Consider the following 27,018-nt stretch of genomic DNA (forward strand, 5'->3'; position numbering starts at 1 on the left):
ACTAAGGCATAGCTTCAGGAGTTTATCATTGGGTAGAAGATGCTGAGAAGCAAATTAACAATTCTGGATAGCATGTGTCATGATCACTAGGTTGGCCCAGACCCCCTTCAATGAAGGACTTGCTGCTCCAGACTCAGAAAGCCACCTCACCCAACACCACGCCCCTTCCAGAGGTTCATATCCACTGGCTGCTCCATATGACAGAATAAAGGTCCTGACATCTCATCCAGAGTTTAACAACTCAGAAGGGCCATTTTGGGCTCTTGTGATGCCTGTGGGGTCACAAGACTATTGTTAGGCCACATCCAAGTTCAACTTATCTCTCTACCCCAGTGCTTCTCACCTGGGGGCGATTTTGCATCCTACCCCCATACTTGGCAAAATGAAAACATATTTGGTTGTCACAACTATGGGGAGGAGAGGTGGGTGTACATGTGTGGGTGCTACTGGCATCTAGAGGGTAGGGGATGCTCCTGATATTCACAATGAGCAGCCCCATCCCAAAGCACTACCCCGTCCAGAATGTCAGTATGCTCACAGCTGAGAAACCCTGGCTAGCCAATCCTGCTTCCTTAGTTTCCCTTTCAGAGGTGTTGGTCCCAAGGTCTTTCCTTAATAAACATCCTGCACCCTACACTCCAGCATTGAGTCAGCTTTCTAGGTAACAGTTACAACAGGATCTACAATAAGAAACCATTTGGTTTCATATGTGTGTGCATATAAGAAAGAGGGTAGCATGTACGTGTTTAAATGTGTTAGTATACAACAAACCTGGAACGTCATACACTAAATATTTTAAAGTAATGGGAGAGTTTGTTGTTTTCCCTTGTGTTTAAGTGCCTGTGTTTTCCAAGATTTGTGTCTTTGTACTTAAGTTTTTCTTCTTGTGTTTTGTTCTGCGCATGAAGGGCATGTCACTTTTGCATTTTTGTGAGGGAAACTGTGGTAATTGCAGAGAAGGAGGGTGTGATCAATAGTATCAAACACTGCAGACAGGCCAAATAATATAGTAGATTGGAAGAAGGCAGCAGAGAGCCCCAGTTGAGACGGCTGCACCGTGTGGTTCACGTGCTAGAAGAGAACTGGCAGTGGGTGGAGAGGAGAGAAGGTGAGGGAATCACAGAAGGCTATTTTTACAGAAGTAAGACCACGAAGAGAAGTTGGAAAATAGACCAGTAAGGAGCGGGAGATGAAAAATCAATCAAAACTATTGTAAATATCAGAGAGCCTAAGCAAGGTTGATGCTGATGGAAAAGGGGCCAGGAAAGAGAGAGGTGCGGATACAAGAGAGAGGTGTATAACTGAGGGAGCAAGGCATCTGTGAGGACGTGCACGTGGACGCGAAGAACACGGGAATAGATGGGCCTAGACAGAAGCCAAAAGAGCTCTTCTTCTAAAACAAGAGGCACAACGAATATAGAGTTTAGACAGTGATACATTTTGAAGTTATAAGATCCGTATCGGTCATCTTCATTTTTTCAGTAGTAGGTGAGGTCATCCGCTGAAAGAGCGTGTGGGTGGTCGGACAGGAGCTCGCCAGCAAGGAGAAATAGAAGGGCAACTGGGGGCGGGGGTTGCTGGATCCCAGCCTGCTAGGGGATGCTCCTAGGAAATTGAGCTTTCCTTTCCCCAGTTTCAAACTAAAATCTCAGGAGCGGAAGCACCACCCACATGATCAAGGCTAAGGGGTTGGCTCCAAACCAGTCTCTCCATCACACTCACATGGCAGACAACTGCTGGTGGGATCTAAACAGCGCCATACAATTAGCTATGGCTTCCCACATCTGGCAGGATCACCCACACCTGTACATCTCTGAGGGGAACTTGAGGGCCCAGTATCACACTCTGGGATTATTCTGTGCCGCTGCCTGCATAAGGTAACCGCCTCTGTGGATTGCCTTGCCACGGTGTTTAAAAAAACTCTACATCCTCTCACAGGGTCGTTTGGCATACATCAGACATTCTGATCTCCAGCTGTTGGGACAAGCAGGATCAGAGTTCTCCAGAGTCTAAATAAAAGGATGTATCATAGATAAGAGTGCAGTGGTTACCAGAGGGAGGAGAATGTAGAGAGACAAATACAAGGTGATGGAAAATGATGTGACTTTGGGTGATGAGTAGACAACATCATCAAGTGTTCAAATGCTATAGAAATGTTTGCCTGAAACCTGTGTACTCTTGTTGATCAATGTCACCCTGTTAAAGTTAATTTTCTAAGTAAAAAAAAAATAGAACATGTCATGATGAAGGTGGAGCCTCATTTTCCTCCTACTTCTGATTCCCCACCCCTCCCAGACATGCCTGTCCCACCCCCAGGATACACTGATATGAGATGACTGTGGCATAGGATCTCAACAGGCCATGGAATTTTTAGGTACTCTGTTAAAAGGAGTAGTTCTCAATTGGGGGCAATTTTGCCTCCCTGCCCAAAGGAGATTTGGCAACTTTTGCTAAACATCCTACAATGCTCAGGGCAGCCCCCACAACGAAAAATTATCCAACCCCAAATGTCAATAATACCGACGGTGAGAAACCCTGCTTTAAAGAGTGCCTCATCTGCAAGGACCTTTAAAAGTCTTGCTAAAATCCATAGAAGGGTTATTTATCATTTAAGGTTAATGCCTAAAATAAATAAAAGAAAATACCAGTCAACAGGATGACGAATGGTAGGATCTATAAACTTCCACAAGATGGCAATAAAGCACACAGAAAAATCTAACTTTCTCCAGCCTCCATTTCAAGAGTTCAGTTTCTCACTTCCCCTGGTCAGCTCTCTGGGTAACAAATTCTCATCCTTTTCAAAAGGGTTTGTCACTTCTCACTTCGTTGTGCTTAGTGTTCCCCACCACCAATATTTTCATGCAAGTGAATTAAAATAATCAATGACTAAAACAGCCTGGAAGATAAAAAGAACAGGGCCACCTTCTCAATCAGTTACAGAATTTCTACTCCCTGTGACAAGGATGGAAGAATCTGCTAGGTTCTCGCCGCCTTCTTTAGCTCTTAGCTGGGAACCTGGCTAGCAGACCATTTCAAGACTCCACTACCCTTACAGTGGTCGACTGATGAAGCTCTGGCCATTAGTTGGACGTAAGCCGAGTGTTGTGGGAGACTTCTGGGTAATGCCCTTAAAGCAGTAGTTCTCAACTGGGGGTGACTTTGCCCCTAGTGGACATTTGGCATTGTCCAGGACATTTTTAATTTTCACGACTGGGGGCATTACTAACATGTAGTGGGTAGAGCCCAGGGATGCTGCTAAACATCCTACAATGCACAGGAGAACCCCAGATACACAATTATCCAGCTTCAAGTGGGAATTGTGGCAAGATGGAAAAATGCTGCCTGAGAGGGACAGGGCCTTCCTATACCTCCCTTCCCGCTGGCTGGAAGGAAGGTGCAGTGCTGTGACAGCTGGGGCCAGGTGGGCCGAGGCAACAAACCGGGAGCCTGAAGCTACAGGATAGGTGAAATTTGAGTCCCCAGCCCAGTGGATCTACTTTACCATTTGGGACAACTTCCACCCAGAAAGACAATATATATACACACTCATGGTACTATGGTATATATACTCATAGTACTCCAGTGACTACTTTACCTGAAACACGTCTGTTCTAGGCCTGTTTGGTTCTGCCTTTCCCAGGGGCTCCTCAGCTTTCTCCCTCCTATCTTACCCCTCTTCTCTCTTAGCTTCCTTCCCTGTTGCAGATTATTTTCTAAGGCAGGGATTTCACCGGGCTGCAATTGATCAATTAGTCTCAGTCTATACCTGAATTTTCCCAGATGGGGCAAAATCCATTTTTTTAAACAGAAGAGGAAGAATCTTGTCTAAAATAATCCCTCTCAATATACAAACACTTTCTGGCCCTTACCTTGCTATATATTCTTCATATAACTTACCATATTATACAGTCATGCTATCTGTGTATTGTCTATGCTCCACTCAAGTGTTAATTTTATGAGGTCAGAAACTGTCTTGTTTACCATTGTATATCCAGTAAATAGAATATCACTATCCAATAGACATATATAGATAAAGAACACATGCTACATATATCATTTTTTATTTGATTTGAGATAGAGAGAGAAACATCAGTTTGTTGTTCCACTTATTTATACATTCATTGGTTGATTCTTGTATGTGCCCTGACCTGGGATGGAACCCACAACCTTGGTAAATCCTGATGATGCTCTAACCAACTGAGCTCCCTATCCAGGGCTATCACTTTAAATGTTCTAGTAGCCATGTTAAATAAAGTAAAAAGATAAAGGTGAAATTAATTTTAATCTTGTATTTTATTTTACCCACACAGTCCTTCCCTAACATACTCTATTAAAAAATGAGATTTGTATATTCTTTCTCTCATACTAATTCTTCAAAAGCCACTGTGGAACTTGCCCTTACAGCACATCTCAATTCTGCTGCCACTTTTCAAGCTGTGAACAGCCAGGTGTTGAGTGGCTACAATACAGTGCAGGTATGCAATAATAATACCTGAAGAGAGTAGGTATCCAGTACATCTTTGTTCAAGGTCATATTCTTCTGTACTATTCGATTCTTCTATAGTACAAAAATAGCATGGTAATAATGTCCCCGCCATTGATGCAGCCTAATTGGCTTAGCCATCCCCTTTTACTAGAAGTTTGTTTACAGTTTTCACTCCTTAAAATAACTCTGCCATTATTTTATAACACTTCACATTTGTTTTTTTCTGAAATAAATTCCTAGCAGTGAAAAATCCTGGGACTAACGTACGCCTCCTTTTAGGGCTCTTGTCACATTTTGCCAAGTTACCCCAGTAAAACATTAGACTTTGAATGGTTTATACTTGGTTATTAATGAATCCCCTGTGATACTAACAAGGCAAGTATTGCTGATAACGATTGTGGTGATAAAAAATGATGTTAATAGGCACTGTTTCTTTCCTGGCACTGTGCACTATTATTCACATCTTATGGGCGAGAACCTGAGTCTCGGGGAGGTTAATAAACTAAACGCTAGAATCGCGCTCAAACTCACATCTGGGTGACTATTGCCAAAGCCTGGCCGTTTCCCCTGAGCCACGACCATCCTCCCTTGAGAGGAGCAACATATCAAAAGCCAAGGAGCTATTGCGGGGACGGGGGGCCGTGCACAAACACCGGAGCACGGCCGGGCGCCAGCCCTAGTATCCCAGTCACCGTCCAACAGCCGTTCCCACGCTCAGTGGGAGAGGCGGACCCTCATCCTGCGCCCCCCCCCCCCCCAGCGAAGTGCAGAGCACGGCGCGAATGTGGCGTCAGCCGCGGCGCGGGCGGGACTTCCGGCGCGCCGTGGCCACAAACCCCAATCAGAAGCTCACGTCTAGTCGCCCCGGCAACAGCTCTTCCCACTCACGACCCACAGGAAATAGGTCCCTGCTATCCCACCGCCCAGGATCAGGAGGCTTCGCGCCCACGAGGTGATACCGGGGACGGCTGGGTTTTCTTTGGCAAGTGAACGTGGAGTCTGGAGGCCCCGGAGCCTGGCTTCCTCTGAGGCCTAGAGAGAAAAGATGGTGCCGGAGGCCCAAAAGATTCCTAAGTCGTCGCTGGTTATTTGTGAGAAGGGATTGGTTCTAAAAGTTCGCAGCTCTGACGTACACCAGAATCACTGGATGACTTTTAAGAATTCTGATGCCCGGGCCCTAATCCCAGATCAATTAAATTCGAAATCTCCCAGGCAGCAGTATTTTTATTAGTGCTCCCCATGTGATTCTGATGTGCCAGTAACTTTGTGTGAGTCTCGGTCTGGAGGGTGAATTGGGACTGCCCATCCATCCCAGTGTCTAACTAACAAAGGGTCACCCGAGGCAGCTTCATTCTTGAAGAGATGTGTAAGATATTGGTTCGTCTGCTTAAAAATTGGGCCTTTTGTTTTCTCTCTCACTTGGACCTCTGTGGGAAGTAAGGAGTTTGGGTCGAATTAGCAGAAGAACATTTGCACCTGTGCTCTTTTTTCCGCCAAACCTCTGGGGGCGCAAAATATCTTAGCCCTTTTTTCTTCCTCAGTAATTGAATTGAACCAGTAGCCAACGAAGTACATTTTACCTTTGAAAACCAGAGAGTCCCTTAATACAGACCAGTGGGTTCTGAACAATTTTATTTTGTCTTTTAGAAATGATTTTTAAAGTTGTTCCACAGGCTAGGTTCTTTCTTCAGCTGTTTTGCAACTGAAGTCAGAACAACATTACTTGAAAAATCCAGACTAAAGATTAATAACACAAATAAGATTTATGGGATTATTTACTCTCAGATACAATTTTATACTTACATAGTTTATAAAATTAACAGCCCATTTGGGACGGCAATAGAAACAGAGCTGTATCTTTTGAAAGCTTGTTAGTAACTTTGGATAGGCATAACTGAAGGCAAGCCCACTGTAATGTGTACAGATCCCCTGTGTGTGCTCAGTGCTCTGCTGGGAAAGTATATAAACTAAAGCTCCAGAGAAATTTTCATTCTAAAACTGTTTTTACAGATGATGAAGGGTTACTGTGTTCTTTTAGGACCCACCGTTGAAGGATAGGGTGAGATGAGAGAGCTGGGGGGATTGAGCGAGGAGGCTGGAGTACAGTGTGGAGAGTTTACCAACCAGCTGCAGAACTCCTGAACTACTACCGCTCTACCATAGGAAATGCAGCTAAGGCCAGTGAAACAAGCAAGCAAGTGAAGGAAGTTTAACTGTAGATGGTCAGATGGTTTGAAAATATCCTTGAAAACAGTAATGTATTTAAATGTCTGCTTTCTGAGAAGATTTATAATAAGAGAGTTACTGTATTTGACTAGCTACTCAGTGATTTTAGGAAGGGTAGAGGTAGGAGGAGAGAGTGTTACCAGGAAATGACAATCCCAACAGTGTCCAAGGGCAGGACACTCCTATGACTTTTAGGATGGAAGGAAAGTAGGAAATTTAAAAGAAACAGATTGTAGAATCCATGCCTCCAGGTAATGATTAAACACCCAAATGAGTGGAGCGTAAGGAGTGTTGTATACATTCAGAAAAGAGATTAGCATGGAATTACCATGTATGTGTTTATAGAAGTAAAACTTGCAATAAGGCTCCTGAAATTTACTGGTGATCTTAACCGCTTTAAACTAGCCGTAGGTTTTGCTGGTAAACTCTTGACTTGGATTACATGACTGTTCAACCCTTATTCCTTGATCATCACACTAGGTTTTACTGTATGAAGGATATACTTGTGGTGAAGAGATCTTATGTATTTCCTCTTATGAGTTGTATTATTATGTCCTCAGTTACCCCAATTTTCAGCTATCCCGTTGCCTGTTGTGTTCATGAGTCAGAGGGTCACTTTGTTTTTGGGTGTCCTCATACTTCACCTCTGATTCTGATGTTAGTAACGTGGGGACTTAGTGAACTTGTAAATAAATCCATTCACAAATCCATCACTCTTGCTGGATAAATGAATGCCATTCTATGGGTAGAATGTTATTTGTGTTAAAAAGAATTAATTACATCCTTTCAGCCTTTCTCCTTCCCCAGGCTATACCTTCTTTGTGACATTACTTATTGCAATATCCAGAGGAGAGTAAACGGGTTTGGGGTTGAAGGAATAAGGAAATAAAACTGTTTGGGGACTCCCTCACCCACCAGTTTTGACGGTACCTGTTAGAGACAGAAAAGTGTGGGCTTACAGAATATGCCCTGGTGGGAGGCCTGTGTCCGAAAGATGGCGCTTGGACTGCTGAGGGTAGAAGACCATTCAGGCTTGAGCCGTCTTTGATGTCCAGAACGCTGAGCAGGGGCTGTGCAAAGCCACAGGACGGAGCCCATGATGGCATCAGGCCACTGGGGGTAGGGCAGGAAATGGTGCTCTCCCAAAACCTCATTTTATTATAGCTCTTAGTTGAGGATGTGCATTATTGGAAAGCACCTACCCGGATAGGGTTATTGCTGCACGTGCAGAGATCGCGTAGGACCGCATGACTCGGTTTATGTAATTTGGGTATCTCATACCTTCATTTATTTTGCTCAACCTCCAGCGGATCCCCCCTGCCTTCCTTCTTCCCTGAAACAGTGTACTGGAGGCCTAATTAGACCCCTGAAATGATCTGATTGACCAGGAGAACCCAATCCGTGTGAGCTTTATAGGAACAGTTCGGCTTTCAGGGCCTTAACCGGGGTAACTTACTTAATGACTATGACTTTTTATGTGTTTCTATGCAAAAATCAAAGCAGGTGAGTTTTCATGTATTTTCAGAATTCTAGTGGAAAAAGAGGGTAGAGAGGAAAACTTGGCTACAGATTTATTGTTTTTAGGGGAATATGTGGCTTATTTTATTTATCTGATTGCTCTGACACCCTAGATCCTGTTATTTATAAGAATATAAATATGCAATGAAAAGATACACAATGTCACTACCTTTCATCAAAGCCACATTACTTATTTGTGGAGTGAATTTTTTGAATAACCTGATGAAAATAGGCAGTTTATCTGTGGAAAACTATAATACTCTTGTCTGTTATTATTCATGTATATTTATGCATTTAAAAATGTATCTTCCAGGATAAGCAGATTCAACGAAGAATGAGTGATTTATTGGTGTTTTTTTTTTTTTTTTTTTTTTAAGGAAGGCTTTACAGGAAAATATATTGTTGAAGACTCAGGCGCTGTCTTGCCTGCGGGCCTCAGCAGTGTTCAGTGAATGACAATGCTGTTTTTTTCCCCTTCCTTCTCTAGTGGTTGAGGACAGACCATGAATTCGGTCTCTGTACTTGTTGGAGCTCAGCTGGGTAGTGACTATTATGCCATTGTACTCTCTGGGGAGAGGGCTGCCCAGTGATAGTGCTGTGATCCCGGCCTGCCCTGACATTACCAATCTCTTTTCTTTCAGCTGCACCATCCCATTAGAAAAAAAAAGTTGCTGTTTAGCCCACGAACTGTGTCCTAATAGAGTAGGAGACAGTCCCAGGGAGGTGGCGAATGAACGATAAAATTAAAAGACCGCCGAAAAGGCATCTAAGTCTGCTGTGACCATGTGCTTTCTTTTCTTTGAGAAGGTGGTGGTGTCTGATGGTGGTGTTGCTATAATGTCTAGAATTTTTTTAATGTTGGCCTTGCAGAAACCCAGGTATTTTTTTAAGTCCTTAAGAATTGTGTGTGGAAAGAGTAACCAGCTTTAAAAAGTTGATAGGCCCCTTCCCCGGGAGCTGGCTGGTGCGGCTAGCAGGGAAGGACTTGCATTCCTTCTTCCCGTGAGTAGACACTGGGAACTGCTTCCGGTCCTTGTTGGAGCACTAGCACAGCAGCTGGAAGAGTGTCCCTCAGAAATCAGGCACTGCATGTGCGTTCTAAGCCTTGTTGATTGATACTTTGTTGTAGGAATTCAAGGTCCTTTTTTTATCCTTAAGTCTTTAAATGTCTGTGTAGATCTTTAAGAAATGGTTCAATTTGCTTATTGAGTCATGGAGATGATTCTTTGGTCCCAAATATTAGGAACTGGTCACCAAGATTGCTGTTGGTCATAATCCTAGTTCTCTCGCTTCCCTCCGGCTTACTCCGACTCTAAGTGTGAGAATTCAGAGTTTCTCCAGTGGTTTCCAAGTGAAACGTGAGGAAAGGAGGATACTCAGCACATTGAGGGTAGGGTCTTTGTAGCTTGATGATGTATGCACGTAAAATAGTGGGCAAATGATGGCCCTCGGCTTGTTTGTTGTACTACTCAGGAGCTTTGAATGGTGTTTCCATTTTTAAAGGTAGTTTTCAAGGAGAAAAGAAGAGTATGTGACAAAGACTGTCTGTAGCCCATAAGCCCAAACTATGTACGGTTTGGCTCTTTACAGGAAAAAAAAATGCTGGCATAAAATACCAAGTGTAATGCTGGAAATAGCGAGCTAATAGTAATTATAAACCTCTTGGCAAGCTGGTATTCATTTAGATGTGTTTTTCTATACTTTATCTTATTTGCTATCTCTGATTTTTGAGACATTAATTGATTAACTTGTCATTCATTCTCAGAAACTTTTTAATTGACTGTAGGATTTTAAGAATCTTGAGAACACTTAAAATGTAAATGGATATGGTGCGTAGGTTTTGGAATTTGAGGAGGGAAACTAATAAAGCCAAGGATGAAATGAGCATATTTGACATACAACCCCAGGACTCGAAACTTGCTGGAAGATGGCAGCAGATTTGATTGTAAATGTCCTAGTGTCCAAAAACAATGCGGAAGACATAATCAGACTACAGTGGAGGAGGACAACGCTGCCTGCATTCCATCATTAATACAAATTCATCTTTCCTTAATGGCCCGGGTTTTTTAAGAGTCGAGTGCTTTCGCTGATTAGTTGATATACTTAATAAATAGTCGGCACGCTGGGCTGAATTGGAGCTTCTCCCGTTTCAGATGCTGAGGTTGGTTTTTCTGGTCTGCTCAGCTCATTGTCCTGGTGTCTTTCTTGCAGAAGCGTTCAGTGTGCCTTGTGTGATCTGTAAGGCAGTGTAAGATGGCAACCCTTCTATCAGATTCTTTGTTTAATTAAAGGCAGAAATAAGTAATCTCTTCTCAAATTAGCGCTTCCTCCCCTTTTTAATCACAGCCATTGACATTTGAGCAGCCTGGTGAGCATGATGGATTACACTTGAACTTTTTAAACACTTGCCTACTTTATTGCATCTGCCTACTCTTCTCACTCTGAAAAGAGGGGCTTCTCCTATGCCATCTTGTGCTTTTTCAGAATAGTGATGCTGTACTACAACTTTTAAAGTCAGGCTCAATTGTCCCAATTATAAATAAACAGGATTTTCTGAGATCTGCAGTAATGTTCAATGACAGTAATGTTTGTGACAAATTTGAGGCTGTCACACTTCCCAGTTTGGAATAATTAACATTCACATTAATCTGGTTCTAAATACGCTTTCTAAGACATAGAAGTCTTCATCCAAAACTCTTGGTCTCCAGAAGACATGCAGATGTCTCGTGGACTTTTCTAATTTAATTCCTATGCTATTTGTTAATCTCTAAAACAAATTTGATTAAGGCGTACATGGAGTTCACTTTAATGTCATTATGTGCTGCAAGCTTTCAGGAAGCGATTCAAATAACAGTGATGGAAAGATGAAAACTGGCTGGAGTGAATTAGCCACTTAGAGGCAGGCTGCACCGTACAGGTTAGCGCTCAACTGTGCCCTGCTCTCCACCAGAATCTCATTTAGTGTTAATGTTACTGCTCTGAGTGGTTAGCCCCTGAATCATGCCGACTGTTTTAGACTGAAGAGATGTCGGCTACTGAAGGAGTGGCCTCTAAAGCACATAGCAGCTAGCCAGGTGTTCAGATAAGAGCTCATGTTTTAAACCTTTAAATTATAGTTCAAACGCGATATGAACTGGAATTGCTCTTACATTTTCACGGCATCTGTTAGCTTTTTTCCAGTTTACATTCAATGTATGTGTGTGTTTCTGAATTTAGAACAGTGAACAGGAAGTGTGGCTATGTTTAAAATATATTTATAGAAGGTCATGTCAGCCCTCTTGGAAATACCCTGTTTGAAAGGTTATTATATTTTAAAAGAATGCAAATGGTTCACTTTAGGTTAAATCTTAAATGGTCATTTTAACATCTCAATTTTCCAACATTACTCATAGCAAAACATCTGATCAAGATTGTGAAATAAGTTTATTTCTTAAGGTGTGGAGATTTTTAAATTCCACTGTTATTAAGGGAAGTTAGGAAAAATAGGACTCCTTCTGTACCTGAGTTCTGACGTTTCTAACCCTAAGGAACTGTTCAGAAACACGTTGTGCTGGCGGTTTTGTCTCACAGATGCTCCAACTTCTCGTGTGTTTTAGAGTATTATTTTTGTCTAACTTTTTAACATACATTCTGGGGTAGATGGTCATTTCAGTAACCCTGAACCCCTGAACAGGAGTAGAAAATGTTAATAGTCTGTCTCAGTAGGTCGTAAAAGGTGCAGATTCCCCTTCACCTGTAGGTGTTTCCTGTCACATCAGTGAATCACCAGCAGGTAGATAGTGGAGGGAGGAGCAAGTTCCCACAGAGCAAGGCTATTGGGCAAAGGCATTCTACATGGTGGGTGGTGGAGAGTCTCCGCGGACCAGTTTCTCCCCTGCAAAGAGGCGTGGAATGATGAGACAGGGCGAGCGTGGTGTCACCCGCTGTCTGAGGGTGCTTATTGCAATCCAAAGCAGAGTAAGGCTATTAAAGGGACTTAAAGCACAGGGCACAATTCAGGCTGGAGGGGTGTCTTAGAGAGGTTTCTCCAAGTCCCAACAAAGGTTTCTAGTGAGCTGGCAAGATGTATTCTATTCTCTAAGCATCAGGAACATGCAGGTTTAATTTAAATAGACATTGGCAAGAGTTACGAATTGGTAAATACTGTAAAATTAAACAGTTTTCCATCTTTAGTTCATGCTCTGTGTGTTATTTTTATATACATGCTAACTATTTATATGGTTATTTTCATGAAATTTATTTTTGTTAGAGAAGCAAGTTCTATTGTTAAATCTCTGACTGGCATTGCATTTTAAAGTCATGACCATTAACTGCTGGAGGCATCTTGCATGTCTTCCAGTAGCGCTGATATAAGGTACAGCATGGGGAATGCAGGTAGTAATACTGTAATAACTATGCATGGTGCTGGGGGGCACTGGAAATACCAGGGGGACCCCTCTGTAAAGTATGTGATTATCTAACTACTAGGCTGTACACCTGAAACCAATTCGGAATAATATGGAAAGTAAAGTAATTGAAAAGTAAAGAAATAGGAACACCAATACTTGAGAAATGGAGTGTCCTTTGAGCTAATCATCCCTAAGGGGATCCCTCCCTTTCGGACCACAAGGTCATGCCCAGGTGCCAGGGTCCCATAGTGCTAAGAGGCACAGTACTGGGAAGAGGCGCCCTCTGAGGAGCTGCTTGGCAAACTACAAAGTAGCCACGAATATCACACACCTGTGGTGACCAGATGTTTGCACTGTGGTTGTTCTCTCCTAGGTTTGCTCCTGATTTGGACTTGCACAGTCGGAGATGGCAGCAAAGGTAAGACTTCTTCAACTTATAAGAGAAAAAGTTAAAGTGTAGTCTTTAAAGGCTTGGTGTTCTCATTCCGTGATGGAGAAAACCAAAGAAATCCATCAGAAAAGTGAAACGAAAAGTGAAAGCCACAGGGGCGTGGCTCGACATCTTTTGTCCCAGGCCCTGAGGGGTAGGCTGGTCCAGCAGGCTTTTAGGGGGCAGGGAGGGAAGGCCCGAAGACACACCACCTTCATCAGTCCGTGTGGTTCTTGGAAGGCCATTTCTAACATGGAACGAATTGTTTAATGACAGTGGATAGAGAAAGTGCCAAGGTGATAGACACTTGGTCCTTCCGTCTTCCTGCATCTTACCTAAAATGGTCATTATTACCCCGTCCCACTTTTTTTTTTCTTTTTCTGAAGCTGGAAACGGGGAGAGACAGCTAGACGGCCTCCTGCATGCACCCGACCGGGATCCACCCGGCACGCCCACCAGGGGCAACGCTCTGCCCACCAGGGGGCGATGCTCTGCCCCTCCGGGGCGTCGCTCTGTTGCGACCAGAGCCACTCTAGCGCCTGAGGCAGAGGCCAAAGAGCCATCCCCAGCGCCTGGGCCATCTTTTGCTCCAATGGAGCCTTGGCTGCGGGAGGGGAAGAGAGAGACAGAGAGGAAGGAGAGGGGGAGGGGTGGAGAAGCAGATGGGCGCTTCTCTTGTGTGCCCTGGCCGGGAATCGAACCCGGGACTTCTGCACGCCAGGCCGACGCTCTACCACTGAGCCAACTGGCCAGGGCCCCACTTTTTTTTTTTTTTTTTTTTTTTTGTATTTTTCTGAAGCTGGAAACGGGGAGAGACAGTCAGACAGACTCCCGCATGCGCCCGACCAGGATCCACCCGGCACGCCCACCAGGGGCGATGCTCTGCCCCTCCAGAAGCAAATGGGCACTTCTTCTATGTGCCCTGACCGGGAATCGAACCTGGGTCCCCCGCACGCCAGGTCGACGCTCTACCGCTGAGCCAACCGGCCAGGGCCTAGGGCCCCACTTTTTAATGGCTAGTTGTCCTGTGCGTGCCTTATATACACTTACTTCAGAGCAAGTGTGCATGCACTCAGTGTCCGTAGTAGGCAGGGACCTGTCATATCCTCTTTGGTGCAGTAGCATCCTAATGTAGAGCAGGTTGTTAGTACTCAGTGAATAGATGCCGATAAGCTGATAGAACATTTGAGGATGAACTGGTGTCTAGCCCACACCTCCCTCTATTTTGTAGGCAGCATCGTCAGAAACTACCCAGCCTTGGTGTTACCATCCGGCGTATGCAAGATACTGGCAACATTACCATCAAGCAATGGCTTGGATGCGAAGCCACCAGAACGCCTACTGGAAGGCCGTGCAGTCTTATTTCGGTTCCCCTTGGTACTCCACTCCCGAAGGCCCTCCGCAGAGCTCTTATGCTCAGGGGGGCAGATCTCCTCAGTCCTTCCGTGACCATCACTCGGCGTCCCGGAGCTCCCGCTCTCGCTGTTCTCGTTCTCCAAGGGCTGGGTGGCGTCCTCATGCCAACAGAAGAAAGGCCCAAGCGCTGGCCGCAGAGAAGGAGGCAGAGAGCGACTCCAATGAGGGGGTCGAGTGCGACGTGAGCAACATGGAGATCACCGAGGAGCTCCGCCAGTACTTCGCCGAGACCGAGAGGCACAAGAAGGAGCGGCGTAAGTGCGGGCCCGCCTTCACACGCTTCCGGTCCTTGCTCTGCGTGCTGCATGTTCAGCTTCCCTAATCTATACACGTCCTTTCTCACTCCTCGCCTGGGCACGGGGACTACTCCAAGTCCAGTCCTAAGCCTGGAGAAGCCATGGTGATGTTGCGCCTCAGTTATATTAGTTTGCGGAGCTGTTTCTATATAGGACTGTTTATTTCTTAGTTCTAGAGCAAAGCTTAACATGACAGTATCTCTACCATCTGTTGAATGTTAGAAACTCCACCAGATGGAGTATGCATGTGTGTGTACGTGTGTGCATACGTGGATGCACGCGCATAGTCCCTAATTGACACAGCCGTCCCTCAAGGTATTCAACCCATTTTACAGATGGGGAGAGTGAGCCTTCAGAAGGCTAATTGACTTGTTCCATGGAACACAGCTGATGATACGCTGTTAGGATTTAAACCCACGTCTGCCTGACTCCTCCTGGGGCTCTTCCTTATGCCCACACTTAGCGGTCAGGTTTTGTCTGGCGGCTAGGTTCCCTAAATACTGCTGTCCACCCACCGGAACACAGCTCGGAGCCCTCCCTGCTGCTCCAGAGCTGCCAGATCTTACACATTAAGCTCCCTCCCCTCAAAATGGGGATCAGCGTGAGTCTATAGAAAAGAACAACATGCCTAGTACGTAAACTTTCTGATTTGGCCCTGCATTGAGACTGTCTGCCCTGCGGATGGAGAATTGTAATGATGGTCTTCTATCTTCAGTTAGAAAGTGGGGATTTTCCTTTTTTAACTTCTTACTAACTTACTACAAAGACCTAGAACTGCTTTTGGTGCTCTCCTTACTATTAAGATTATTAGACCATTTACATGTTAGGTGTCTCTAATAGATACACAAATATCTGTTATTTTCTCTCTATTATAACCAGTAGCCAGTCTCTGTATTAAGTACTAATTATATGACATTTTTTCTGTAAATTTTTTATTTTTGTGAGGGGAGGGGACAGACAAAACAGGAAGGGAGAGAGAGGAGAAGCATCAACTTGTTGTGGCACCTTAGTTGTTCACTGATTGCTTTCTCATTTGCGCCTTGACTGGGGGCCTCCATCTGAGCCAGTGACCCGTTGCTCAAGCCAGCGACCTCGGGCTTCAAGTCAGAGACCTTTGGGCTCAAACCAGCGACCTTGGGGTCATGTCTATGATCCCACGCTCGAGCCAGCGACCTCATGCTCAAACTGGTGAGCCCGCGCTCAAGCCAGTGACCTCAGGGTCTCGAACCTGGGCCTTCAGCATCCCAGATCGACACTCTATCCGCTGCGCCACCACCTGGTCAGGCACATTTTACCTATAATTTTAGTAAACAGAAACAAGCCCGGAAAGAGGGTCACTTCCATTTTGAATTATCCATATCTCCATAGTGGGAGGCCAGTGTTTACTGGCCCTGCTGGGTGCCAGGAGCTGAGCGAGGCTCTGTATAGAGTGGCATGCCCTTTAGAGTCTTTGGTCATCATTCTTGACTCAACTATTCACTTAGGGATTTGTTTTTTCTTTTCTTCCCTTCCTTTGATTAAACTGTTGACTTCTTTGATGTGTATTAGAAAGTGTATCCAAACCAGTCTTTTTAAAACAGTACTTTATATTACACTTAGAATACATTTCTTTCCTTAATTTCCAGAAATGAAGTCTAGCTTTTTTTCAAAACACATACAAAATACCCATTAGTGTGACACGAGAGCAGGCATTGGCCAGGCCCACGTTTTGTTGGAAGGCTGTGTGTTACTTTTGAAAATGAAAATATGATGGCAATAGGGCTTATTGTTTTTGTCCTTACCAGATGTTTTTCCTCTAAGAGACTGATCATTTTATGATAAAAGTTATAATTAAAGATGGGAGCAAACCCCAGTCATTGAAAAGGCCATTTTGAATAATCTGCTAACTTAAAGTAAACCTGATATATTTATTCAATAAAAAATAGATATGAATGAAAGGAACATGAAATAATGAAATTGTTTTTCCAGGATGAGCAGTTCAGTACATATATGGCTAAGAACCATCTCTGTTATTTCCTTTTGAATTTGTCAGATAAAATCCTGGGTAGGTTGAAAAAAAGTCATGAAAATTATCTGCCACATTATGCCTGGCACTTAATATTATTTTCAATGAATGAATGAAGTATGTCATTATTAATTAGCCTTAAATCAGAGGTTTTTAAATCTTACTCCACAAAGTGCTAAACTTACTATCACTTTTTATCACTTTTTATAAAGCAAGTTAGGCCGGAGATGTTTTATCAACTTGATGAACTTCATATTTTCTTTGACAGAATTCCTAAGTCTTCATCGTTCACTTCAAGGCTCCAGATTGCACTGTTATCATTGCTGTTATGGGCTGAGCTATGTCCCTTAAAAAGGATATATTGGAATCCTAATCCCCTAATGTGGAGATAGGGTCTTTATAGAGGTAATCAAGCTAAATGAGGTCATTAGGGTGGGCCCTGAGCCAATGCTCTGGGTGTCCTTATAGGGTAGGGATCAGACCACCCTAGGGAGAGCACCACTGAAGACTGGATGAGCCAAGGCGCTACCAGGAACAAGAGGCCCGAACAGACCCTTCCCGAGCGCCTTCGAGGGGGTGCAGCCCTCCCACCCTTGATCTCAGAGTTCTCACTCCAGAACTGAGACAATGCATTTCTGTTGTTCTCAGTCGCCCAGGATTTGGTCCTCTGTCATGGCAGCCCTAGGGAGCCAATACAGTCACCCTGTGAGAATGGTCTTTGTTCCCAGATGCAGTCTGAGCGGAACAAAAGGAGAACTAGAAAGGTTTTATCATCTCTGGGAAGAAACGTGGTGTGTATTTGTTTCCCTGTGATCTAGATAGCAAACCAACACAGGGGCGTGTTGTGAAAACCCTTAGGACCTTCCTCCTTAACCTTGCCCCCAGTGTGGACGCAATTAGTAGTAACACACAGAGGCAGCTGTGGCGGAAGCAGTGAAATCAGGGGCTCCCCCGCTTACTAGCGGAGGGCCTTATCCTCTGTGGGCCACCTGCCCTAAGTTTCCCGTGCCTCAGTCTCCTCACCTGTGAAACGGGGATCCTAATCAATAGGGTGGTAATTGTAGAGAAAAATTAGATAATAAGAGAAAAGTTAGAGAATGGTGCTTGCTACAAAGTCAGTGCCCAAGAAATGCTATTTGTTATGGTTAGTCGCTGACAGCTCACCCACTTGACCGTGGAGTACTAACCAGAAACTTTTTTCTGTGTAACTGCCCTGATTAGTGCTTGCTTCAGATTCTGTACATTTTTTATAAAGATGTTCTGTGGCTTCAGAAAAAGTTATATATTTCTGCTCTGGGCAACTCATCAAAATCTTAAATTGATCTAAATATTTAATATTTAGTTATTTAAAATATAAAAGAACTAAATTTTGGTGTTTGTCCAACTTAACTCATTAACATGATTTAATCCAAGTAATCATTCATACAGTTCTCTTTCAAGGACATTGCAGCTTGACTTAATACAGTAAAACACTGGGGCTAGAAGAAGAAACCCACATCCACATTACTAATAATAGCACTGAACACCGAGCTTCCACTTCGTTGTGCTTTTTAAAATGTATAGCTGTAGCAAAATTCAAAACGACTTGCCCTAGAGTCCCTGCCATGCGTCTGTGTCCGAGCTGCCCTGAAAGCATGCTGAAGTCCCTGGGAGACTTGTCTGGCAGCGGTGAGAAGGGGCGCTGTGCCAGACTCTTCCTGCTGCCGGCTCGGTCTCCCTGCCCGGGCTTGGTCCTGCTCCCCCAACGGCCCAGTAATGGGCAGCGCTTCGCCAGCGTCGTTTTTAGGATGCATATGTGTTCCTTCGGGCAGTAACGGATGATGGAGTTCAGCCGCAGTTTGAATGCCCAGGGAGCTGTGCAGTCCGTTGCCTTGGCTGGAAACGTTCAGGACGTTTAGTTCCGTCCACATTCAGGACATGCTTGATAAAGAGATAGGGACCTGAGGAGCGTGAAGACTTGGTTCAAGTCGGTCTGCTCTTTGAAGCACTGGGAGCTACTTCTTCGATAAGGCTGAATTCAACTTCGAATCTGAATCATTGAGAGAACCCAGAATTTTTTTAAAAATATTACTAACAAGGGAAAACAGAGCTCAACTTGATTGAGCTTTTCATCATCTGAAGCTTACTTAATATTTTCTTCAGATTGGACAGCATGTTCTTGCTTGTGATTACCACTCTTCCTGATAATCTGTAACATATTTCAACGATAAGAACAAAACATTAAGTAGGATAAAGAAGTTCTGTGCAGTGGGAACAGGCGTGCTTTCGATTATGTTATGTCATCATTTCCTAATGAGATGTTTCCATTATTTAAAACTTCAGTGGTAACATTACTTGTGGGAAAATAGACAGTTGTGAAGTTATAAAGGTCAGCTGTGTTTTCACGTACTTAGGAACAATCTTTATTGTTAAGAGAAGTATCATTTTTCATTATTGATTAATTTCAGAGAGACAGAAAGGAAGGAGGAGAGACGGGAAGAGGAGAGAGGAAGGCGTTCGTTTGTTGTTCTACTTCGTTGTACATTCATTGGTGGCTTCCTGTGTGTGCCCTGACCAGGGACTGACTGAGCTAACCCGCCAAGGCTGAAAGTATCATTTCTTAGGCATAAATAACCACTGATGGAGACTGCAACGTTCTAGTCCTAATTGGTACAGGGAAAATGCCTGCGAGTGGGCACTCCAGTGGAGGGGAAGGCCTTCCGAAACAAACACTGCCACTGTTGGCTCGGGCTCCGCCCATCAGATACTTCTCTCTTGTTTGGGGGCTAGATAGTGGGTCAGAACAGGGACAGTCCGCAAAGAACAAACCCAGATGGGAAGAGGAGATAATCAAATTAAAAATGATACCGACAGGAGCCCTCAGTGGTGTGGTCAATGGTTACTTTTGCAAATGAGGAGTAGACAGTGAACTTGGGCAGAGGAGGAGCTCTATGGGCTAGATGCCGAGAAATGGAGTGTGCTCGAGGCTTTGAAGGGTGGGGTCAATGGGAAATGAGAGCGAAAGAAAGGGGTAAGTCCGCCCCCTCTTGGCATTCAAAGTGCTCTTCTTACCGAAGGACTTCAATGTGTTTTTCACACGTCTGCTGGGAGACGTCTGCTCCACTGGTGGTGTCTCCCTGCGGAGGGAGGTTGGGGCCCTGTCAGTGGGCTGGAAGTCCATCCAGTTGGTTTTCCTTCTGTCCACTCTCTATGAAAAACCTAGAGGACATAGCGGAAGTCACAGCCGGGTATTTAGTGAGCCATTTTGGTTTAGTCAGTGAGATTCAAGTGTGGAATTGTACTGATTGAGCATAATCCCTCCATGTGTTTTTGAGCTAGTCCAGATGTTCAGACATGTATAAAGCCAATCAGCAAGAACAAATGTGTGAAAGGCTGTAGAGAAGTGGAAGGGAGGGCTGGAAATGTACTGTATTATAAAAATGGAAATTGTGGCTGTCCACCAGCTTCTATTCATTATGGAGTGTGGGGTGTGGGCTGGGGGTGGAGACCCATCACAAACGGCCCCAGGTCTGCACCTGGGTTCTGGCTGGATTGCTGACAAGTCAGAAATGAGGCATTCACGACATAAATCAAGTCTGTGCTTTCCCTCCGTGGTGCTAAGATTGTTGATTCTAGCAACGTAGCAGAGAATATAATCAGAAAGACATGCTAATGCCGGAATAATGAGGAAAAATAACATTCTTTACCACTCATTTGTCTTGGTGCTTTGTCCTCCAAACTGTTCTGCCTTTGAGCTCATTATCTGTGGAATACCGATGCATGTTTTCCTGCTGGGTGAGGTTCTCTAGAGCCCATGTCGCTTCCCATGCCTTTTTTCCTTTATGGACTAGAAGTTTCTGTTGGTGACATCATGTCAGTATGTAGACTGGGGCGATATATATCAAGGTCGTAGATCCTGAACCCAGATGAGCCCAGAGTTTCTCCCTGCTAGTACATACTGGTTTTCTGTTTTAGCCCTGTGTACGTATTAACCCCGTATCCGTTTCCTGGGGCTGCTGTACCAAACTCCAGCCACCTGGACGGCCCTAGACCAACAGAACTGTGTCCTCAGCCTGGAGCCAGAAGTGCGCCCTCGGGGCTTGGCAGGAACACACTCCTCCCAGCGCTCTCGGCCTTTGTTTCTTCCAGCTTCTGGGCCCTGGCACTTGTTGGCTTGTGACAGCACAGTTCCTGCCTCCAGGTCTACACGGTTTTCCTCCTGTGTCTCCACATGTCCTCTGTCTCACATAAGGACACACTCATTGGATGGGGTCCACCCTAATCGTGTATGATCTCACCTCAGTCCTTCCCTTCCTCCCATCTGCCAAGACCCTGTTTCCAAATCAGATCATATTCAGAGGTTCTGAGTAGATATGAATATTGGAAGGACACTAGTCAACCCACACCAACCCTGTTTTAAAGCTGGAATCTAAAAAGATGACTTGTAGTAAAACAAATTTCCAAATATGCCACAAGAAAAAAAAAAAATCTCTTGGCATCCTCAAGTCCCACAGCGCTTTTCAGTACAAATGACCGGCCTGTCCGTGACAAGGCACTTGTTTGGTTACATGTGAAGTGTGTGATACCCCTTCCCGGCCTCAGCCAGCTGGTTCTCCATCCGGGTGGGTAAACCCTCGCTTTGTTTTGACAGGAAGAAAAACTGCCAGTGAGTGACGGAGACTCCTTCCAGTGGCAGGAAGGAAGCAGAATAAGTGGGTCCCACCAAACCAGTCTGCTCCGTCCCAATCACGCACGGGCACCCTAAAGCACGTTCAGCCAGTCTTGAGGGTATTGTGTTTTAAGTGGGCTGGTTTCAGATCTCTGGCCTAGCCTTAGAACATTTTTGTAAAAGTGTGAGTAGGTGGAGGTGAAGTGATTCAAATGTAAGGGAACAAGATCAAACCCCAAATCACTGGTACCCTCCCCTGCCTTCTCCTCACACCCCCGCCTGCCTTCTCTATCCTCACTCCGCCTTCTCCACCCCCTGCTGCCTTCTCCACCCCCTGCTGCCTTCTCTACTCCTATTTTCTCCCCCCTCCACCTTCTCTATCCTCACTCTGCCTTCTCCACCCCCTGCTGCCTTCTCTACTCCCATTTTCTCCCCCCTCCGCCTTCTCCACCCCCGCCCCCGCCTTCTCCACCCCCCCCCGCCTTCTCCACCCCCCCCCCGCCTTCTCTATCCTCACTCTGCCTTCTCCACCCCCTGCTGCCTTTTCTACTCCCATTTTCTACCCCCTCCACCTTCTCCACCCCCGCCCCCGCCTTCTCCACCCCCCCCCGCCTTCTCCACCCCCCCCCGCCTTCTCTATCCTCACTCTGCCTTCTCCACCCCCTGCTGCCTTCTCTACTCCCATTTTCAACCCCCCCGCCTTCTCCACCCCCGCCCCCCGCCTTCTCTATCTTCACTCCGCCTTCTCCACCCCCTGCTGCCTTCTCTACTCCCATTTTCAACCCCCCCCCGCCTTCTCCACCCCCCCCCCCGCCTTCTCTATCTTCACTCCGCCTTCTCCACCCCCTGCTGCCTTCTCTACTCCCATTTTCTCCCCCCTCTGCCTTCTCCACCCCCGCCCCCGCCTTCTCCACCCCCCCCGCCTTCTCCACCCCCCCCCCGCCTTCTCTATCCTCACTCCGCCTTCTCCACCCCCTGCTGCCTTCTCTACTCCCATTTTCTCCCCCCTCTGCCTTCCCCCCTCCGCCTTCTCCACCCCCTCTGCCTTCCCTCCCTGCCCGCCTTCTCTCCCCCCATTTTCTGCCCCCCTCTGCAAGGAGTCTCTGAGGAACCAGCTGAAGGGGAGCTCTGCCCAGCACCTTCTGTGATTTGAGCATCTGTTTCTCAGTCCCTGGGTTGTTGTTGTTTTTTAACAGCATCTGGAAGAAACAGTTGTTTACAAAGAAAGAATGTATGGCCTTTGTCCACACTTCCTCTCAACAATCATTTCCTGAGCACCCGCTCTGTGTCAGGCGCTGTGTCCCCCAGGGCTGGGGATAGGGGTGAACAAAGGTGACAGGACCCCCTCCATAGGCGACTCCTGCAGGCCTGTTCACCAGCTGGTCTGTCCGTGCAGAAGACAGGCCTCCTGCCCTTAGATCTATGTTTCAGGACAACTACCCACCACGCAGAAAACCGGAAAACCTCCAAAACCTCTTGCGGGCAGAGAGGGGACAGGGTTGGGCCTTACATTTTCATGAGCAAGGCTGCATGGGAAGGAGATACAAGTAGAGAACAGAGCACAGGTCTGTGTCTCATTCTTACACTGTAGGAACTTCGTTAAAAACTAAAACACAGTGATGGCGACCCGTGAGCACATGCCGAGTGCACACTTGGAAGATTGCACAGGCTTCATGGAGTGCCAGTGGGGGTTCCTTTGTATTAACAGAGTGTCATCCGCAGATGTCAACAGTAAGAGAAAATGCTTCGCCATAGAATTAGGACAGCACCTTAATATAGTTAAGATAGCTTTTGTCAAAAAAGCAGCAGAGCCCTGGCCGGTTGGCTCAGTGGTAGAGCGTCGGCCTGGCGTGCAGAAGTCCCGGGTTCGATTCCTGGCTAGGGCACACAGGAGAAGCGCCCATCTGCTTCTCCACCCCTCCCCCTCTCCTTCCTCTCTGTCTCTCTCTTCCCCTCCTGTAGCCGAGGCTCCATTGGAGCAAAGATGGCCCGGGCGCTGGGGATGGCTCCTTGGCATCTGCCCCAGGTGCTAGAGTGGCTCTGGTCGCGGCAGAGCGACCCCCCGGAGGAGCAGAACATCGCCCCCTGGTGGGCAGAGCGTAGCCCCTGGTGGGCGTGCCGGGTGGATCCTGGTCTGGCGCATGCGGGAGTCTGTCTGACTGTCTCTCCCTGGTTCTAGCTTCAGAAAAATTTTTTTTAAAAAAGGCAGCAGAAAGAAGTATAATTACAACCATGTTAAATTATAAGGAAAGGAAAAATACAGAGGCAGACGTAAAAAATGTGAAATTCACATACCCTAACGGCAGACAGCAACACCAAGAAGATTCCAGTGTTTATTCAAACTTCTAAACTCAGACTCAGATTTAGGCAGGAAGTTGAACATCTGCTGTGTCATTCAATCTGACAGGAAGGCTGATGACAGTGTTAGGACAAACTTGAGAGTGAAAGGACTGTGGTCTGGGAACCTGTGTCCTCTATGTGCAGACACTCTGAGGCCCCAGCAGCGCGCGCCTGGGGGCCTGTCCAACAACGGAAGGAGAGCACAGGGATTGGTCACGGAACCACGGCTCTCACCGGGCACTCTGTTGCCCCTGGCCAATGTGGAAATGCCAGGCCCCCAGAAGACTATTCCTAGCAGCGTGGGGAGGAGAGTTAAACACCCATGAGGACTGAACAACTCACATCCTAATGTTTCAAACTTGTCAGAAAGAGCAAAAATTAGAAACAAGTGCTTGTTGACCTCCCACCATTTGCATATTAGGTCACTACTTTGGTTTAGGTCTGCATTTCACAGTAAGTCAACGATGTCTTTTCCATGGATAAGGTAACAGATAGGGTATTTATTTTGACAGTCATTTGGCATATCCTTGTATTGCTCCCTTATGTGAAAACGAATTGCAGATGTGCTGACAGAAATGGCCACATACATTTTTAATAGTGTTTCAAGTTTATAAAACTCCTTCCCTCCAACCCCAAGGTGTCGTTTATAAAGAAAGGAATTGACCAGAGTGAGTATGCATAGCCACGTAAATATCTTTTTATTCACACTTGATTCGCTCACTTTTGTGGCCCCTTCTATACCAAGCTTCCTTTCTGCTTCTTTCTTTTTAACAAGGTAAGAAGAATTTATACTGTTGTTTTGTCTCCTGCAACCTTCTTTACTCCTTACTTAGTAGCATTTCTCTTGGTAGCAGTAGTAGCTACAGATGTGTGCATTTTACTATCAATTTCTCTGTTCTTGACAATGTTTACAAAAATCTGAGTAAGTAGCCCTGGCCGGGTAGCTCAGTTGTTTGGAGCATCTACCTGATACTCCAGAGTTGCAGGTTCGATCCCTAGTCAGGATACATACAGTAATGAACCAGTGAATGCATAAGTAAGTGCAACAACAAATTGATGTTTCTCTCTCCTTCTAAAAAATAAATTAAAAAACTGTGTAAGTAGGCTAGCTTTACCTTCTGCAGCATTGTTTTGCTGATATTTTTATGTTTTATTTACATAATAAATTTACCTAGTGCTTGTTATAATAGAGGTGGAGAACAAATTGAATAGTTTTAGATTTTATCTATTGATTTTAGAGAGAGGAGGGAGAGAGAGAGAAAGGCAGGGGCAGAAGCAGGAAGCAACTCATAGTAGTTGCTGGTCGTTTGTGCCTTGACCAGGCAAGCCTAGGGTTTTGAACCGACAACCTCACCATTCTAGGTCGAAGCTTTATCCACTGCACCAACACAGGCCAGGCATGAGTAAATATTTCTTGCTTTACAAGAATCCATTTAAGTTAGTAGGATTGGAAACATACAGTGATGGCACTTGAAATGGAGCCTGAGCTCACCTGTGAAGTGAAAACTCAGATCCCACAGTGAGGGTGTCGACACCCAGTTACAGCTTTGATTAGACATCAGAGGTCTCCCTTCCATTTGCAGAATTGCCCTTGCTCGGTGCTTTGACCTTAGGCAAGTGTTGAATCACGTGACCTCCTGTTGCTTGGTACAGTTTATGTTTGGATGCGTGGAAGGACCTGGGTCATTGTAGCCATCCTCTAGTTACTAGCACTTGTCCTTTCTGGATTACCTGAAATCAGTTTTCCCCCACCACCTCATTTGTGGTGGGAAGTGCTACTTCTTAGAACCCTGGCCTTTCAGGAAGCACTGCGGTTCCCAGCCGGCCTGGTTCAGTGACTAAAACCCAGTGCGCTCCGCCAGCCCCTTCCTCGCTGGGCCCACTGGGGTGGCGTGTGCATGCGGAGAGGAACCCCAGTGGCATCGTTTTCTCCTGTATTTCCCGGGCTCTTTCCAGAGGTGTGATAGTTTGGGGTGGCATGTTTTCATGTGGCTTTTAGCTGTTCCAGTGTATAGCTCCCTGATAAGGGAACAGGGAGCTTCATAACTGAGGAGATAGGAATATGCAAGTTGTGACTCAGAATCTAGAGAACACCACAGCTGGCAGAACTGGGCCCAGCTTCCTGGTGTGAAAGAGAAAGCTAGGGGTCATGAGGGACTGCCCACTGAACGCCTGGCACCCGCAGAATTCACCCAAGTGACTGCGTTAGCTTGTTTTCAGGGCGGCAGCAGCTGCTGGACGAGAAGCGCCTGGAGGACTATGTGAACGCCGACCACGACCTCTATTACAAGACCTGCCGCTCTGTGGAACCCCCATCCGAGAGGCCCGGGGAGCGGCGCCAGGCCGAGATGAAGCGCTTGTACGGGGACAGCGCTGCCAAGATCCAAGCCATGGAGGCCGCTGTGCAGCTGAGTTTCAACAAACACGTTGACCAAAAGCGGCCCAAATACTGGCCCGTCATTCCACTGAAGTTCTGAGCCCTGGGCCCCCAGCAGTCACCGCCTCCTCTGGGATTTGCTCCTTCCTCTGCTTCTGTGTGTTTTCTGGGTGAAAGGGGACTTTATGCCGAGGAATCAGCGTGTTCACCAAAGTGCTGGTGGGCCCATCACAGGGGTGATGGAATATGGCACCCATGTTTAAGCAGCAGGGCATGTACTGTTGCCAACGTGAGAAGTTTTCTCTTGAAATAAAATGATCGTTTCATATACATTACACTGTTCATTTCGTTGAAGTTCTTCTTACTTAGACGCACTGCTTTCTTTTTTGCCTTTGTCCGCTCTCTATCTTGAACCCAACCGAACTAGATAGATGCCTTAAATGTGTTAGATGTGGTCTACTGGAACTCCTTACTCCCCACGGAACAGGATCGAGCATGCAGCCAATGGCCACTTCTCTGCCGTGCAGAGGTCAGCATGTACGTTCTGCAAAAGGGCCAGAGAGTTCGTATTTTAGCCTTTTCAAGCCACATGATCCGTGTGTCGTGACTACGTGTCACAACTACTCAGTTCTGACCTTGAATCCTGGAAGCACTCATAGATGAGTCAACAAGTGGGTGTGGCTGTGTTCCTATAAAACTTTACTTATGAACACAGGCCGTGGCTAGATTTGGCCTATGGGCAGTAGTCTGTGGCCCCCTGCTCTAATGGGTAAAGCTGCCTATCTGACATTCTTCTATCTCTTTACGGAGTTGCAATATCCCACAGAACTGAGATCAGAGAACAGTAATTCCCCAACCTGCTCCCCTCTGCAGTCTCCCCTGTTGTCA

The 27,018-nt window shown here is 45.9% G+C and overlaps 1 protein-coding gene across 1 annotated transcript; it reads left to right on the forward strand.

The window, feature by feature from the left end:
- Positions 1-5,334: 5,334 nt before the first annotated feature.
- On the forward strand, positions 5,335-26,475 carry GEMIN8 (gem nuclear organelle associated protein 8). The gene is made up of 4 exons (XM_066248835.1): positions 5,335-5,438; positions 12,992-13,036; positions 14,280-14,718; positions 25,974-26,475. Exons 2-4 carry the CDS (start codon positions 13,025-13,027, stop codon positions 26,228-26,230), a joined length of 708 nt encoding a protein of 235 aa, XP_066104932.1. The 5' UTR covers positions 5,335-5,438; positions 12,992-13,024; the 3' UTR covers positions 26,231-26,475.
- The last annotated feature ends 543 nt before the right edge of the window (positions 26,476-27,018 follow it).

The sequence above is a fragment of the Saccopteryx bilineata genome, chromosome X (genome assembly GCF_036850765.1).
Source record: "Saccopteryx bilineata isolate mSacBil1 chromosome X, mSacBil1_pri_phased_curated, whole genome shotgun sequence".
Taxonomy (NCBI): Eukaryota; Metazoa; Chordata; class Mammalia; order Chiroptera; family Emballonuridae; genus Saccopteryx; species Saccopteryx bilineata.